This window comes from Pelophylax lessonae (assembly GCF_965119305.1).
Source record: "Pelophylax lessonae genome assembly, chromosome: 1".
In the NCBI taxonomy this organism is placed as follows: Eukaryota; Metazoa; Chordata; class Amphibia; order Anura; family Ranidae; genus Pelophylax; species Pelophylax lessonae.
The window spans coordinates 102,609,455-102,628,255 of record NC_138768.1 but is presented as its reverse complement, the minus strand read 5'-3'; the positions used below and the strand labels follow the sequence as shown (position 1 = coordinate 102,628,255).

Here is an 18,801-nt window from a genome sequence, read left to right as displayed (position 1 = left end):
TTATTATTTCCCTGAACTCTTCGTATGTTTAAAAAAAAATGTATAGTTATTTTTTTTCATTAAAACCGGGCATACAATATCCGTCTCCTGTATTCTCTTGCACAGCAGGTCTCACACTAGAGGAGGAAGGACAGCACTTGGGGCCAATCAAATTTGTATTGCTTTGTACATTTCTATCAGGAAGACCTTGTCAATTTGTTGCTACTCCTTTATTGTCCAATCAAAGTCTTTGGTGGATTGTTGACCATGCTTTATTATTTAAAGAGAACATGTCATTTTGCCCTTTCATGGTAATTGACAGGTTTTTTTGATAGCCCACCCCTTCTGCTGATATTCTTCTTCTCCTAACTTCCCCATCACCCTGTTCACCTGCCAGAGCCATGCGTAGGATCAGTGTTGATCTGTGCCAGAGCTTTCACAGAACTAATGACCTTCTACTTGTCCAATTTGACACTTCTCAGGATTAGAAATCAGCTGCTGGTGCACTGATCTTTGCATTGCGGTAGTTTTCCCTCATACCTGGAAGTACCAAGTATTTCCAAAGGTAACACCGTGATGTTAGGTTTCTATCAGTCATCAACCCCTTCCACTGGGACCTATCATTTTGTTGTGATTAGGCAACACAGGTGTACTTTAACAGCCATATAATCTGCAGTGAGGTTCAGGACCTTGCTGTCTGACAGGAGCACCTAAATCACAGCACTGGCTTAACAGGAATATTAATCTTTTAAAGCGATTTTCTTTTTTTTTTCCTTTAAAAATAAACATGTTATACTTACCTGCTCTGTTGCAGTGGATTTGCACAGAGCAGCACGGATCCTCCTCTTCTCGGGTCCCTCTTCTGTGATCCTGGCCCTCCCTCCTGTTCAGTGCCCCCACAGCAAGCAGTGCTATGGGGGCACCCGAGCTGAGTCACAGCTTCCTGTGTCCGTTCAGACCCAGAGCCCCGCCCCCTTTCTCCCCTGATTGGCTAGCTAACTTTGATAGTAGTGGGAGACCATCAGGAATGAGAATCTCGGTTGGCTGAGACACTCATGGACATCAATGGACAGAGAGGGACCTCAGGTAAGTATTAGAGGGGCTTGGGGCGGAAGGGGGCTGCACACAGAAGGCTTTTTATCCTAATGCAGAGAATGCATTAAGATAGAAAAAAAAAAAAAACTTTTTTGCTTTTACAACCAATTTAACTACTTCAGTACAAGCCTGTAATATCACATCATTACCAGGCCATTTTTAAGCTTTTAGAATTGTGATAGTTTGCCTGACATATACTGTGTCATGCAACACTACATCCAAATTCATTTTTATATCATATTTTAAAGACATGTAGAACTTTTGTTTAATAGTACTTGCTACACAAAGGATAACAGACCAATATTAAAAAAAAAAAAAAAAAAAGTTCCCTTACTATTGGTTATAAATCATATCACAATGCTAGGTACAGTATGAACAACCCCTAAATGACCACTTTTTTTGCCCCCCCCCCCCCCCCCCCCACGTTGATCTGCTTTATGGCCACAAGCAGCATGACAGTATTCATGTGGTTAAAACCGAGCTTGGTAATGGTGTACTAGAATACAGCAGTGCATACAGGTCATACACAGAGGCAGGGAGAGGTTAAGGGGTTAATGTACAGGTCAAATACAGTAGGAGGCTTTAAAAACCATTCATAACTCTAAATATCTGCTGATAAAAAAAACCTTCTGCCTTTACAACTCCTTTAAGCAAGTATAGCAGGTCATATTTTCTTAGCTGTGTACCCAGAATTGCGTACTCCTACATAGGCAACACTTCAGAAGATGCGGAAAATGGAAGAGCTGCTGTTCATTATTATTATTCTTCATAATCTTATGATCGGAGATTGTCAGGTTTAGTGAAATATCATGAAGCTGGCAAAGCATTCTGGGATATGCGAAGGACACAAGTTCCAGAAAGCAGTCATAAGAACGTAAGCACATCTTGTGTTGGCGCGATCTCCGGCATGTTGTAACATTCTCTGCACACAACATTTAGCATTTCTGATGCACGCACTTTCCCGTAATGACTCACAAATGTAATTATTGCCAGCAGTCACAACACTTGTCAAGCTTAATACATATGTCTGCCTGTTTGTTTCTGTAAATCTCCTTTAGGCCCCTGGCAATGGAACGTCTCGGACCTATAGCCTTCACCCTCAGTATACCAGTGATGGACTATCTGTGCATAGACCTCCATCGCTATAGCTGTACAGTGGTGCCGGGGTGGACAAGGATAGTTTTCCCGTGAGAACTCAACAGGAAGAACTTTGTCCTGACTAGCAATTAAAAGCGATTTTAATTTGTCCAATCCTATCTAATAAACAGCAGGCAACGCTTAAAGAGGAAAGGAACCCATGATTCTACACACAGAAATGGATAAGGCTCAGAAAGGGCAGGCACTGTTATTTCTTAAGCCAGCCAAAGATGGAGTGATTTTCTTTTTTTACTGCAACCAACATCTCGCTAGTGTTTGAGGTAATCCCTCCCACGGAGCCATGGCGGGGGGTTGGAGCCGTCTCCGCAGGGAGAACAAAATGATTACTGCTAGCGACTACAATAGCCACTAGCAATATTCATACCCAAGTCGATTGATCGACCAACTTTGGTACATTCAGCCTGCCGACATGTGGTTCGACTCTTGGCCGGTCCCTGCTGAACCGGCTGAGATTTGAGCTGACTATGGCTGGTTTCAGTTGTTTGGCTATCTGACTCCTGTATTAACCCCGATGAAAAATGAATGCAACTCAATATGTGTAGGCTGATATGAATATGAAATATGTCAACAATTGAAGAATCCTCTCATGGTGAGGGGGCGTTGGACACACATTGACATCTTTGCTGCACATATTTTATGGTTTATATTTGCTAAAAATACACAGAATATACAGATGCTTTTCATCTATCCAGGAACAGCAGCCCTACATTGTCTACTAAACAAACTGTTAACTCTTCTGGAGAGGAAAGAACCAAGTACTCTAAAAAAAAAAAAAAAAAAAAGTGAGCCCTGCCTGCAATCTACCCTTGCAGTGGGGACCTCCCTCTGTGCTCCAAGGTTTAATGCTCATTATAGGGATCTAGCTGAGGAGGCTACACTGCTTACCTAACCCCTGCCAGCTCCAGAGCTCTCCTCCTCTTCCCAGTGCTCCGGGCTGTGGGGGCTCCCTAGGCATCATCACATACAATGTAGGACTATAAACCCCTGTGTGGAGGAGACAGGCGTGCGACCAGGGACAGTAGCACCATAGTAGGTTGCACGGGGCTGGTTGCATGGCTGGAGGGACCCTGCTTGAGTTAGGAACAAGGTATTCCTACAGTATTTAACCACTTAAGCCCCGGAAGATTTTACCCCCTTCCTGACCAGGGGGTATTTTGCGATTCGGCACTGCGTGACTTTAACGGACAATTGCGCGGTCATGCGACGCTGTACCTAAACGAATTTGACGTACTTTTTTTCCCACAAACAGAGCTTTCTTTTGGTGGTATTTGATCACCTGTGCGATTTTTTGATCATGCGCTATAAACAAAAAAAGAGCGTCAATTTTGCAAAAAAAACCCAATATTTTTCACATTTTTTTATATGAAATTCCCCCCCAAAAAAATGTAAAAATCAAAATTTTTTAACATTTTCGGCCAATTTGTTTTATGCTACCTATATTTGGTAAAAAAAATCGCAAAAAGCGTATTTTGATTGGTTTGCGCAAAAGTTATTGCGTTTACTAACAAAGGGAAAGATTCTTGTCATTTTTTTTTTTTTTTTTTTAAAGCGTAATGGCGGCGATCTGCGATTTTTTTTTTTTTTGTGGTACTGCGACATTGCGGCGGACAGATCGGACCCTTGACTGACATTTTTGACACTTTTGGGGTTACCAGTGACATTACTGCAGTAATCAGTGCTATACATATGCACTGTTACTGCAAAATTACACTGGTAGTGAAGGGGTTAACTTTATTTGAGAGGGAGGGGCTGTGTGTGTCCCTAGGGGCGTGATTCTAACTGTGATTGGCTGTCTGTTGAGCTGTAGAAACAGTGATCAACGGTTCTACATAGTAGTAGACCGTGACCACGCGGGAGCGGGAGCGCGCCTCCAGCGGCGCGCGCTCACTCCCTAGACCCTCACAGGCTAGCGACGTAGACTTTGCCTGTGAGGGGCTGACTGCTGACGTAGATAGTCGTTAGGCAGTCGGCAAGTGGTTAAGAAAAGTGAGTACACCCCTCACATTTTTGTAAATATTTTATTATATCTTTTCATGTGACAACACTGAGGAAATGACACTTTGCTACAATATAAAGCAGTGAATGTACAGCTTGCATTACAGTGTATATTTGCTGTCCCCTTAAAATAACTCAACTTACAGCCATTGTCTAAACCGCTGACAACAAAAGGGAGTGCACCCCTAAGTGAAAATGTCCAAATTGGGCCCAAAGTGTCAATATTTTCTGTGACCACTATTATTTTCCAGCACTGCCTTAAACCTCTTGGGCATGGAGTTCACCAGAGCTTCACAGGTTGCCACTGGAGTCCTCTTCCACCCCTCCATGACGACATCACAGAACTGGTGGATGTTAGAGACCTTGCGCTCCTCCACCTTCCATTTGAGGATGCCCCACAGATGCTCAATAGGGTTTAGGTCTTGAGACCTGCTTGGCCAGTCCATCACCTTTACCCTCAGCTTCTTTAGCAAGGCAGTGGTCATCTTGGAGGTGTGTTTGGGGTTGTGATCATGTTGGAACACTGCCCTACGGCCCAGTCTCCAAAGTGAGGGGATCATGCTCATACTTCAGTATGTCACAGTACATGTTGGCATTCATGGTTCCCTCAGTAAACTGTAGCTTCCCAGTACCGGTAGCACTCATGCAGCCCCAGACCATGACACTCCCACCACCATGCTTGATTGTAGGTAAGAAACACTTGTCTTTGTACTCCTCACCTGGTTTCCGCCACACACGGTTGACACCATCTGAACCAAATACGTTTATCTTGGTCTCATCAGACCACAGGACATGGTTTCAGTAATCCATCTCCTTAGTCTGCTTGTCTTCAGCAAACTGTTTGTGGGCTTTCTTGTGCATCATTTTTAGAGGAGGCTTCCTTCTGGATGACAGCCATGCAGACCAATTTGATGCGGTGTATGGTCTAAGCACTGACAGGGTGACCCCCCCAACTCTTCAACCTCTGCATCAATGCTGGCAGCACTCATACGTCTATTTCCCCAAAGACAACCTCTGGATATGACGCTGAGTATGTGCGCTCAACTTCTTTGGTCAACCATGGCGAGGCCTGTTTTGAGTGGAACCTGTCCTGTTAAACCGATGTATGGTCTTGGCCACCGTGCTGCAGCTCAGTTTCATGGTCTTGGCAATCTTCTTATAGCCAAGGCCATCTATATGTAGAGCAACAATTATTTTTTTCAGACAGTTCATTGCCATGTTGAACTTCCAGTGACCAGTATGAGAGTGAGCGCGATAACACCAAATTTAACACACCTGCTCCCCTTTCACACCTGAGACCTTGTAACACTAATGAGTCACATGACACCGGAGAGGGAAAAATGGCTAATTGGGCCCAATTTTGACTTTTTCACATGGGGTGTACTCCCTTTTGTTGCCCGCTGTTTAGACATGAATGGCTGTGTGTTGAGTTATTTTTAGGGGACAGCAAATTTACACTGTTATACAAGCTGTACACTTACTACTTTACATTGTAGCAAAGTGTAATTTCTTCAGTGTTGTCACATGAAAAGATAAAATATATACAAAAATGTGAGGAATCTACTCACTTTTGTGAGATACTGTATCTCTGCTCTCCTAGACTAAATGAGCAGTTATCCTTTGCAGTGCGGTGGTCCCCACTGCAAGAGTAGATTTTGTCTAATTCCTATAGTTGGGCTTTAAATCCCACTTAGTGGGCCCTTACTAAGAAAAAAAGGATAATCTCTAGGCAGATAAGTAATCAATAATGCATTTTTTGAAATGCAAGAGGTGCATTTGACCCGGTGTTAGGGACTGGAGTATAAGAGGAAGAAGTCAGTTCATGTAATGATGAGAAGCATGTTGTTAGGAGTAGAGAGCAGAATGACCGAGAAATGGGCTCATCACTATGCTGCTTCTCTATCATGTCCAGTCACAGGCAGGTCCATGATCACACCTGGGTTTAGAGGAAATGGGTTGAATAATGATTGTCATCAAAGGTAGGACATCTAAAGGCAGAAAAAAGTACTGCGGGGGAAATCTCTGGCTTTGAAATGAATATTAAGTTGATTTTGTTAATGTATCTTTTTATTGGGCTATTCGTTTTGTGTAAATTTTTGGGCTTCAGTTCTACTTTGAAGTGTATTTGAGGCTAAATGTTCTATCTTATGGAAGAGCTTTATACTTTGGTGCTGTTGAGAATAGAGCTCTGGCTGGAGGAGTTATATAGAACAAGAACTGAAAATTCTGACAGATGCTGCAGTCTGATTTATCAAAGCACAGTAGAAGTAAGGAGACTCAGTGCTTATCTTTATTTGGCTCAGTGCATTACTTACCCAAGCCTGATGTAGAGAACTGAATAGGCTGAATTCACTAAAATAGAATGCATGTGTTACTTGTTATTTTTAAATATGTGGCTTTTATTTATCAGCTCACATTGCCTGTCATTGCTGAAAATAACTGTCACTGTGGTGTAATGATGGTTTGAGCTCAGTATTATTATTATCTAGCATGTGCAGGTTGTCTTTCAGCAACCATTTCCTGCGAGCAGCTGATAGACCTTTTCTCTTCCCTGCTGGCATGTGTCTATTTACTTTGCTGTATAGATCAGTTCACATTAACTTTTATATATTAGGCTGTGGAAAACCACCGCTGAGACATCACTGTTTGTTTTTAGTTGCACTAATGCCTCGTTTCCACTGAGCGGATCGGTTCGGTACGGTACACTAATTTGAGTGTTTCCATTATGAAAGTGGCCCATACAACTGAACCAAACTGCACCATTCCTGGTCCTGCTTCAGATGTAGGGCCATAGGAAATGGTACAGTACGGTTAGGGCGGAGCTACTGGCGTCACACGATAGAGTCCACTGATTGGCGGACAGAAAACCATCAATGCTCACGTCAAATGAAAGAGCAAAACAAACACCTCATTTGGTGTAAACCCCGCATGGTCCCTGGTGGCCCGACTTGCAGTGGAAACGCTCACCTGAATAGACCGGACCATTCTAACCCTTCCAAACTGTACCGACCCAAACCGTTCCGCTCAGTGGAAACGAGGCATTACATTTCTCTGACTGCAAGTTCTTTAAAATTTGACCAAATTTGGGCCACGTTTGCAGGTATAGCTATGTAAAACATTAAAAATAAGTGCCTATGCTGTTAAAAAAGCCAGTAATACACTGTTATCCCGGCTCTGCACATCCTCAGTTGCTCTCTATTTTTAGGCACTGATGAATTTGTAGAGGCCGATCTGCTGACAGCCTTAAAGCAAAATTAAATCCTCCTATGCTTTACAGCCAAGGAAGCTGCTTCTGTTTGATCTGCAACTGCCATGGTGCTGCACACGTGATCAGTTATGACTCCAGCCATTTACATAGTCGGGTTGAAAAATGACACAAGTCCATCTGGATCAACCAATAAAAAAAAACGGTTTATTTGATGGTTTGACAGTTTGGTTGAGGACACAAGCTAATGTGACAGCTAGCAATACCGGCATTCAAGAAATCTATCTGTTTTTTTAAACCATTAAAATTATGGGTTTAGTTCTGTTTCTTTGTGTTTCTGGGCTTCAGCAAAATGTCTGCCTTCAGAAAGAAGAAACCGAAGCAAAGCTGGAGGCAATTTACTACACACACTCATTTTGGTAGCATAATTATTAATGTGGAATGTATTTTCCTTGCTAAACAACATTTTTTATCACGTCGTTATGGGTAAAGTTCCACTTTAACAAAATGCAAAAAACAGGGCTGGTGTCTTTATTTCTACAAGCCAATCAGGTTTCAGCTTGCTGTAGTCTGCTTTTTTATTTGCATAAGTTATGGTACTTTATATTTAGGTTTTGCCTTGAAGCGAACCTTCGCTCTGTTTGCTAATTCCCTCATTTGAATTCTCACACCCAACTTTAATAGAATTACATATCCCTTTTTTTTTTTTTCTCTTAAACTAAATACATTTTTACACCTTCCCTCCCTCTCCACTTACACATTTCTCACCTAGATGGGAATGACATTACCAGTGGACTCCTGGAAGATGTAGACTTGGAGCACCATATAGTGAATCCGGAAAGTATTCTCTGTACTTTACTTTTTCCACATTTTGTAATGTTACAGCTCTATTCCAAAATTGATTCAATTTGTTACTTTCCTCACAATTCTTCTATAAGCAATATCCCATAATGACAATGTGAAAGAAGTTTTTTTGAAATCTTTTTACATTTATTACAAATAAAAAAAATGAAACAAATCTCATGTACAGAAGTATTCACAGCCTTTGCTCAATACTTTGTTGAAGCACCCTTGGCACCAATTACAACCTCAAGTAATTTTGAGCATGAGGCTCCGTTTCCACTATTGCGACTTGTTGTGCAACTTGACACATGTCAAGTCGCACAGCAAGTCAAAAGCCATTAATTTAAATTTGGCCCGTTCTAACTGCTGCGACTTGAAAAATAGTTTTTGCACTACTTTTGGGCCGACTTGCCCTCATAGAAGGAAGGTCGCACTGAAGTCCCCAGAAGTAGCCGCAAACAAGTCACACTACAAAGTCGCGCTAGAAGTAGCGTGACTTTGTAGCTGCAATAGTGGAAACGAAGCCTAATGCCAGAGGCTTGGCACACCTATTTTTTTTTTTAGCAGTTTCTCCCATTATTCTTTGCAGGACCTCTCAAGCTCCATCAGGTTGGTTGGGGAGCGTCGATACACAGCCATTTTCAGATCCATCAGGTTGGTTGGGGAGCGTCGGTGCACAGCCATTTTCAGATCTCTCCAGAGATAGTTAATCAGATTCAAGTCTGGGCTCTGGCTGGGCCACTCAAGGACATTCACAGAGTTGGCCTGTAGCTACTCCTTTGTTATCTTGGCTGTGTGCTTAGAGTCGTCCTGTTAGAAGATGGACCTTCGCCCAAGTCTGAGGTCCAGAGTGCTCTGGAGCAGTTTTTCATCAAGCATGTCTCTGTACATTGCTGCATTCATCTTTCCCTCAATCCTGACTAGTCTCCCAGTTCCTGCTACTGAAAAACATCCCCACAACATGATGCTGCCACCAGCCAGGTGATGAGAGGTGCCTGGTTTCCTCCAAACATGACGCTTGCCATTCAGGCCAAGTTCAAGCTTTGTTTCATCAGACTAGAGAATTTTGTTTCTCATGGTCTAAGAGTCCTTCTGGTGCCTTTTGGAAAACTTCAGGTGGGCTGCTGTGTGCCTTTTACTTAGGAGTTGCTTCCGTCTGGCCACATACAGGCCTGATTGGTGGAGTGCTGCAGAGATGGTTGTTCTTCTGGAAGTTTCTCCTCTCTCCACAGAGAAAAGCTGGAGCTCTATCGGTGTGACCATTGGGTTCTTGGTCATCTCCCTGACCAAGGCCCTTCTCTCCCAAACACTGTTTGGCTGGGTGGTCCACTCTAGGAAGAGTCCTGGTGGTGCCAAACTTCTCCCATTTACTGGTGATGGAGGCCACTGTGCTCATTTGGTCCTTCAATACTGCAGACATTTTTCTGTACCCTCCCCCAGATCTGTGCCTCCATACAATCCTGTCTTTGAGGTCTACAAACACCTCCTTGGACTTCATGGCTTGGTTTTAGCTCTGATAAGCCCTGTAACTGTGGGATCTTATATAAACAGGTGTGGGCCTTTCCAAATCATTTCCAATCAACTGAGTTTTCCACTGGGGGGACTCCATCTTTGAGATGTTTCTACAACTTGATTGATCAGTGGAATCAGGATGCACCTGAGCTCAATTTTGAGTGGCATGGCAAACGCTGTGATACTTATGTACATGTGATTTGTTTTTTGTACTTAATTTGCAAAGATTTCAAACAAACTTATTTCATGTTGTCATCGTGGGGTATTGTTTGTAGAATGTTAGGAAAATGATGAATGTAATCCATTTTGGAATAAGGCTGTAACATAACAAAATGTGTAAGAAGTGAAGCGCTGTTGGTGGATTCACTGTATATTCCCAGAAATGTTCAGACAACTGTGAGAGTGTTGGGTGCACATGCCCTGGGTTGGCAGTGCCTGCCCACTAGTCTTCTGACCAGGTAGTTATATATTGTCTTTCTGCAGGTAGCGTGCTGAGTGTGAAATCTTCAGCTGTATCATTGTGGGGGGCAGCAAAGAATACCAGGAGGGGTAAAGGACAGATGACTATCTTTCCCCTTAAGCCCCGTACACACGTACCGATTGTTGGCCGAACGATCGGCCGTCTTTTGTCCGGTGCTGTTTTTTTGGTTGAAAAGTGCTAAAGACTGCACACAAATTTTGTCGGGCCAACAACAACCGACTGAAGTGCAGAAGTGATGTCATGTGATGGTTAACTTTCCGTGTGTTTTTTCTTCTCTGAGCATGCCCAGTCTTGCTCGTCTGCTTTTTGTCGGCCGAAATCTGTACTGACTGATGAACAATCGGCCGTTCTTTGTTGGCCTACAAAAATTTTATAGCATGCACACCAGATTTTGTTCGGCCGAAAAGTCGCAGTCGGTTGTCGGAAGCATCATACTAACAAGCTGACAATCGGCCGATCGGACGTTGGCCGAATATTTACGGCCGACAATCGGTACGTGTGTACGGGCCTTTACTTTTGGTTAGGGCACCATTAAAAAAATGCATATTTACAGTTAAATGCAGGGAATCTTTTTTATAGATACCTTTGATACATACCTCTTAATACAATGTCTGCACAGTTGGATTCCCAGCCCTGACTGAAACTGGTTCCAGAATATGACCAGAGGGTGTGAAGGTTTAAAAGTATCATTAAACATAACAGCAAAAGACCAGATAAATGATAACGCAGAAGACTTGCATTTTGGGCATTTCTTCCTGACCACATGCAGGTACAGCCCTGTCCAGACGCAGCCTGCAATCGGCATTGACTTGCTACAGCCGGTGGGGCTGGACACTACACACCTGTCCCTCCTGGGCACACTAAAATGCCAGCGCCGTGTGCAAGGGACCTACCAGGAGTGAGTACCAGAGCAACTTGTCCTCTGTACTTGTCACTTGGCATGGCCATCTGCTGCCAGAAATCTATTGTCATATCCATGATTGGGATATGTTTTGTGTTCAGAATCCATCTCTTATAACACAGATGTTGGCACCTGTCTTTATATGTTCACACTGAGTTTCAGCAGTGGGATAATCCTACACCGGATCCAATGGTGTAATGATTGGCAGTGGGTCTAAAAAGCTTTTCTACAGCAGCTGGCATCACATGTCAGCATAGAAGACGTAAAGCTGTGACAGAGGGCGAGGAATCATCCCGCCAGACAGATGACCAGATTTGTTCAGAGCTTCACTTGTCATTGTACCAGGGAATAGAACTGGCTTATTCATGATGGCAGTGCTAAGAGCAAGATTTATATGCCACCAGTAAGCCAGTCACTAGTTCCATAAGAGATGATTTCTGGTTGGTTATGGTTTAAAGTTAAATTTGGGTTGGCAACTCCACAGACATCTGAGGGCTGTCAGACATGCATATAATGGGCGTCTTTTACAGTTACCTTTTTTACATTACCTAACAGAGAATGTACCCCAAAATGCCTGATATTACAGAACCAATTCTGTGCTGGTTTCTGGTCTAATTTCTTTTCATGTCTAACCCCTGCCAGCTCTCATTCCACTTTTTTTTTTTTCAAATAATTTTTTTTAGTGGGTTGAGGCTCCCAGCTAAAGAGAGCTAACATTCATTCAGTCTCCATGCACATTAGCAGCTGTAACAAAGGCCAGGCCAAAAAAACGCTCCTATTTAGCATATATGTTATGGCGTTTTAGCAGCGACTAGCGGGCTGTTAAGGAGCGGGTGCTTGCCAAGTCATTAACACCTGAGGAGTCAGTCATTGGCTGTCAAAGAGGTTGTAAACCTCCAAAAATAAATAAATAAATAAAAACCTGAAAGACAAGAGGCATAATGAGCTAGTATGCATCACATACTAGCTCATTATGAAATACTTACCTTCGAACCAAGCGCCCGCACACCACTGACACAGCTGACATGTTCACCCGTATTCCTTCCGGGTTTGCGTCCTCCGGCCATCTGATTGGCTGGAGCCACGATGATGTCACTCCCATGCATGTGCACAGGAGCCGCCGTTCACTGGCTGCATGAAAAGTAAATATCTCCTAAACGATGCATGTTTAGATATTTACAGTACCTATAGGTAAGCCTTACCTATAGGTACAAGTTACAGAGAAAGCTTTACTTCCTCTTTAACCGCTTGCCAACCGCCGCAAGTACATTAACTGAGGCAGTCAGCCCCTCCTGGGCAAAGTGACGTAGTACTACGTCGCTCGCCCAGGAGCCTGTAGGGGGCGAGCGCGCCGCCGGAGGCGCGCTCCCGCCCCCCGCTCGTTCACGGCGACTCCGATGTCCGCCGGGACAAAAGCTGTCTGTCATTCTCCCTGGTGTAACAGCAGAGATCATACAATCCTATGTAGGATCGTATGTCTCTGTGGTTACATCAAAAGCCACACCCCTTGACAGTTAGAAGCACGCCCCTAGGGACACACTTAACCCCTGGATCTCTAATAAAGTTAACCCTTTCCCTGCCAGTGTCATTTTTACAGTAACAGTGCATACTGTATGTATAGCACTGATTACTGTAGTCAGGGGTCCGATCTGTCCGCCGCAATGTCGAAGTCCCGCAAAATAAAAATTGCAGATCGCCGCCATTACTAGCAAAAAACAATAAAAATGACATAAATCTTTCCCTTAGTTAGTAAATGCAATAACTTTTGCACAAACCAATCAAAATATGCTTATTGCGATTTTGTTTTTTTTTTTTTTTTACCAAAAATATGTAGCAGAAAACAAATTGGCCTAAAATGTTAAAAAATTTTGATTTTTACATTTTTTTTGGGGGAAATTTCATACAAAAAAAATGAAAAATATTGTTATTTTTTCAAAATTGACGCTCTTTTTTTGTTTATACGACCAAAAGAAAAAAAGGGGAAAAAAAGGACGTCAATTTCATTTGGGTACAGCGTCGCACGACCGTGCAATTGTCCGTTAAAGCCACGCAGTGCCGAATTGCAAAATAGGCCCTGGTCTTTGAGCAGCCAAATCCTCCGGGGCTTAAGTGGTTAAGGACACGGCAGCCGGCTAGACAATGCATAAAACACTGCTAAACGCACGGGGAAAAAAAAACGCTAAATATTAGCGTTTTTTTTTTTGTGTGTGTTTTTTAAGCTATTAGTGTGCATAGAGCCTCAAGGTCCACTTTGAAACAAAAGTCAAAGCAGAGAAGAGGCTTTTGGGGTTTAGTATAAATATTAGAGAATGTCTTGTAGTCCTCTCAGGCAGACCTCTTACTTTTGAAAGTATTCTTTTATTTATTTTTTTCTAAATTAGAGCACTGTTTGGAATAATCAATGATGGAGCAGAATTATAAAAACTAGACTAAAATAGAGAGCTTGGTATGTCAGGCAGATGGGTGGACAGCAGAAACGAGATAATTTTCTTCCTGGGTGGGTGGCTGCCCTGTGTTCTGAATAATGCCTTCCATTCAGACCTGTGCCTCCCCCCCTTGATCAGTGGTCTGTGTGATAGATTAATGGCTGGCCAGGAAGGGTAGCTCCCTCTATGTTGTGTGTGCATCATGCATGCACTGGTCCCCATGGAGACACCATTATTGATGCGCCCGTTATTGCTGAGAAGAATGTCGGCCCATTCCCAGCAATCACTAATTGCACCATGACAATGCACTCACATTTCTGTGTAATATGATTAGAAACAAGAAGGACATTCTCCCATGGGAGGGCAATCTGGAAGCTTTCATAGAACAAGCTATGATGAGATGTAAATTGATATTCCCAAAATAACCTGACATTTTAATTGAGTCTGCAGTCTCTGTGCACACTCACCACCAATGCACATTTAAAAGACCTAATGAATGTCTGTGTTGGGATAATACAAGCCTTTAATGGCTGGAATGTTTTAATCTACTGTAACACATTTTCTACATACCAGGTTTTTGAGATTGGTTAATTTATTCTGGTGTTTCCTCCGCTTTGTACATACATAAATCACCACCCCAGACGATGCCTTGTGTGAGTACCAACTGTAATTCTGGCAGAGTTACATTGCTGGGTCTCTGTAGTATACTGTACATGTTCTGCATTTACCTTTTTCTGGATAGGCCTTTCCTAGTCACTCCAACACTGCCAGGCCCCAGTTCCTCTTCACTTTTGGGGTCATTTTGGAGACTTCTGGGCTGTAGAGTTTGCTTCCTTCCATGAGTTGCTTTATCGGCATTGTCCCCCACAGTGACAGCTGGCAGGTGAATATAATATTCTATAGCAGGGGTGCCCAACCTTTTGAAGCGTGAGAGCCACCTAAATGATGTGGTAATGGGTCACAGGCACAATGGGCTGTCAACCTCTCCTATTCTTTATCTACACCTCCTCCCTGGGCCAGCTGATGGCATCCCATGGCTTCCAATACCATCATTATGTCGCCGACACCCAAATTTCTCTCTCTACCCCCCCCCCCCCCCCAGCTCACTAATTTACTAACAGAGATATCACACCACTTCCTCAAACTCAATCTTTCCAAAACCAAGCTCATAATTTTCCTCCCCCTTGTGCTCCTTTCCCTGATCTCTAGGTCAAGATCGAGGGCACAACTATCAGCCCATCCCCACATGCCTAGGTTCTAGGTGTAATCCTGGATCTATCCTTTTGGTCCCACATCTAGCCACTGTCCAAATTTTGCTGCCTCAAGCTCCGCAACATCTCCAAAATATGTCCCTTTCTAACCAAGGACCCCACTAAACTCCTAATTCACTCCCTGGTCATCTTGACTACTACAACTCCCTCCTTTATGGGATTACCATTACATCAGCTACCCCCCCTTCAGTCTGTTATGAATGCTGCTGCCTGGCTCATCCACCTTACAAACCGCTCAGTGTCTGCTACTTCTCTGTGTAAATCCCTTCAATGGCTACCACTCATCCCACAAATTAAATTCAAAATACTAACCACTTACAAAGCCATCCACAACTCTGCCCCAGCTACATCACTAGTTTAGTCTCAAAATACCAACCTAATTGTTCTCTTCGTTCCTCCAAATACCTCCTGCTCTCTATCTTCCTTGTCACCTCCTCCCATTTTTGCCTCTATGACTTTTCCCAAGCCTCTCCCATCATATGGAACTCCCTACCCCAATCCGTCCGATTATCTCCTCCTACTCTGTTTGCTTTTAGACGATCCCCGAAAACCCATCTCTTCAGAGAAGCCTATCCTGCATTCACCTAAAAACTGTACCCTTAATTTCTCCATCACTTCCACCACCTCCCCCACAGCTATTACCTTTTATATATCTTGACCCTCCCTCCTAGATTGTAAGCTTTAATGAGTGGGGCCCTCTGATTCATCCTGTATTGAGTTGTATTGTAACTGTACTGTCTGCCCTCATGTTGTAAAGCACCGCGCAAATTGTTGGCGCTATATAAATCCTTTATTATATTAATAATAATAGGCTTTTACTGCCCCTCTAACTGTAAAAGTAAAATGAGTCCTTGCAGTTTATCCACACCACGGGTGCAGCGCAGTGTACCGCCGGCTTTCCTACACTTCTATTACATCTCGGGGGGTGTGGTGCACTCTCTGAAAATGCACCAAAATGGCAAGTTTAAATAGAAGTCTATGGCTCAGTGCAGGTAAGCCACAGGTGTACTTTGCTGCACCTGTGGATCAGTGTGAAAGCAGCCTACAAAACCTTGCCCATTGCTATACTGTAATATTTATGAAACCAACCTTTTTATCTCTCGCTTTTTGCTGACATTGCTGGGCTGTTGAAAAAGGTTTCCCTTACCCTTAGAGCTCCTGGCTCTCCCCCCCCCCCCCCCCCACTGAGTGCCCACCAAGAGTAAGCCTCTTGCTATGGGGAACGCGAGTAGGCTCACTCCCGAGCAGTGCTACTGTGACTGGACATTGTTCATTTACACACAGAGCATGGCTTGGCCCCTCTCCTGCTCTCACCTCATTGGCTTACTGGCTGTGATTGACAGTAGTAGGAGCCAATGGCTCTCAAAGCTGGGTGAGCCAATGAGGAGAGAGACCCCCAGGAGAGCTGCTACTCTCATGCACATCACTGGATCAAGATGGGGTTCAGGTAAGTGGTATTGGGGGGGAGCTGCATCCAGAAGGTTTTTACCTTAATGCATAGGATGCATTAGGGTTTAAAAAAACAAAAACAAAATGCTTTTGTAAAAGGACGTTTTTTTTTTTTTTTAAAGTAAAATACCATGGGAATAATTTGTTATTTTGTCTATTTTAACCTATTATAAATAAAAAAAAATGATCAAAGATTTTGTAACTGCCATCAGACATTGTAGAGAGAAAAAAAACCCTCACAGTGGAAAATTTGCCCTTTACTGACATCATATGTGATCCTCTCTTTTTTGCCAAAATTCAGTGTCTTCTGCATGCTGAGTACATCATTGCCAAAGAACAGAAGGATTTTAAGCAAAAATAAAACAAACAATAAATCTATATTATCCTAATAGTAATTTTATACTAACCAGCTGTGTCTTCTTCCTGTCTTCCAGGCTGTCCTTCTATTCCGGGCACTCTTCCTTCTCCATGTACTGCATGCTCTTCCTAGCAGTAAGTATATTTTGAAAAGGACTTTCCAAAATATCCGTTTAAAGCACATTAAGTAGACAAATTTGTCCCAGAGAAGACCTTATTATGAGTTGCGAGGGGAGAATTGCATCTTAAAGTAGAACTTTACTAGTCAGTAAATGAAAGCTTTCTGTACACGGGCAGCTCAAACTTGAGTTTAGGCGCTTTGGCAAAATAAACACCAAAAGCTCCAAAACTCATCTCCATAAAAGCCTACTTAGCAATGTACATATAGCTTTTAGCAGAGTTTAGGAGCTTTAACCTCCCTCTCCTGAACCTGAAAGAATCGCCTTCAGGATAGGAATGTGTGGACATGCGGCTGCTGCAAATGTAGGCCAGTATACATGAAGCCTAAGGCTCCATGTACACGGGACGTTGTTAAAAGTCCCTTTGAATGCTGGAATTTTTAGGACGTTTGCACCCGCGTTTAGCGGGCGTTTGCGTTTAGAACCGTTCCTAGAGGTCAAAAAAATTATTCCCCTTTAAAATGGAAAAAAGCAAACGCTAAACGCGGGTCATCGCGTTCGGACGCGTTTGAAACGCCGGGAAACACACATTCGAACGCAAATAATTGCGTTCTAAAAAAAGTCCCTGAACGCAACTGCCTGCAAATGACTGTAAACGACCCAGTGTATGTACATGGACAGATAAGATAACATGGAGCTGTGTTCAGGGGCTTCTGAAAAAAACGCCCAACTGCTCCTAAACGGCCGTTTGCAACGTCCCGTGTACATGGAGCCTAAAGCTGAATACACACAATACAATTTTCTCCAGATTTTTTCCTTTAGATTTACTGAAACCATAAACTATGAGCTCAAACCTAAACACTTTCAATTTGTATGCAATCAGGCAGGCCCTTGCACTACAGTTGAAGGTAAATCTAAAGGAAATCTAGTTGTATAGTGTGTATCCAATTTTAGTCCTGCTAGATTCAGGCTGGCCCCTTTTGCAGGTATTGCAATGTAAAACATGAACAAATAGTGCCTATGCTGTTTATAATCCAGTAAGACACAGTCCCACCCTGCTTTGCACATGCTCAATTGCTTTCCATTTTTGGGTACTGTGCCAAATTTGTAGAGGCAGATCTGCGAACAACCTAAAGATTTACTGCTGTTCAGGGGCTCTGGGCTTCAGCAAAATGGCAGCCTCCGGCAAGAAGAAAGCGGAGCAATGCTGGAGGCAATTTACAGCACACACTAATTTTGAAAGCATTATCATTGTGGAATGTATGTTCCTTGCTACAGAACCTTATTTCTTATCAAGCTGTTTTGGGTAAACCTTCACTTAAAGAGGTTGTAAACCGATAATTTTTTTTTTTCTTTTCTTTACATCCTGAAAGATAAAGACATAATGAGCTAGTATGCATCGCATACTAGCTCATTATCAAATACTTACCTTAGAACGAGCCCTCGCCGCGCCGCTCTCTTACCTCTATGACGGGCGACATGTACAGTCGCCCGTCTTCCGGGATCGCGGCATCCGGCCATCTGATTGGCCGGAGCCGCGGTGACGTCACTCCCGCGCACGCGCGCGGGAGCCAACGGTCACGGCACAGGGCTCTGAAGGAACGGCACGATCTGCCGTTCCTTCAGAGCGCATGCGCCAGTGACGTCACTGGCTGCATCAAATGTAAATATCTCCTAAACGGTACATGTTTAGGAGATATTTACAGTACCTATAGGTAAGCCTTAACATAGGCTTACCTATAGGTACAACTTCCTGAGGAGGGTTTACTTCCTCTTTAAAAGGGACCGTCCAACTTTATTAAAAAATAAAATAAAGCAAAATCACACTTTGAAGGAACACTATTACTTAACTAATTGGGGGGGGGGGGTGACATGCTATTGACACATCCAATAGTGTTGGATAGCAGCAGTGGTAGTTCTGTAAGAGTGAACATTTGACTCACCATCTGCCAGACTGGTCATTATTCTTTCACAGGGTGCATTTGTTTTAGTTTAACATAGTAACAGGGT

The 18,801-nt window shown here is 43.2% G+C and overlaps 1 protein-coding gene across 2 annotated transcripts in view; it reads left to right on the top strand.

The window, feature by feature from the left end:
- Window positions 1-18,801, top strand: part of PLPP1 (phospholipid phosphatase 1) — a 151,251-nt gene that overhangs the window by 127,311 nt on the left and 5,139 nt on the right. For both annotated transcript variants that reach the window (XM_082255233.1, XM_082255232.1), the window contains exon 4: window positions 16,750-16,807. In XM_082255233.1, coding sequence (XP_082111359.1) covers window positions 16,750-16,807 — 58 coding nt within the window. The remainder of the gene's footprint in view (window positions 1-16,749; window positions 16,808-18,801) is intronic.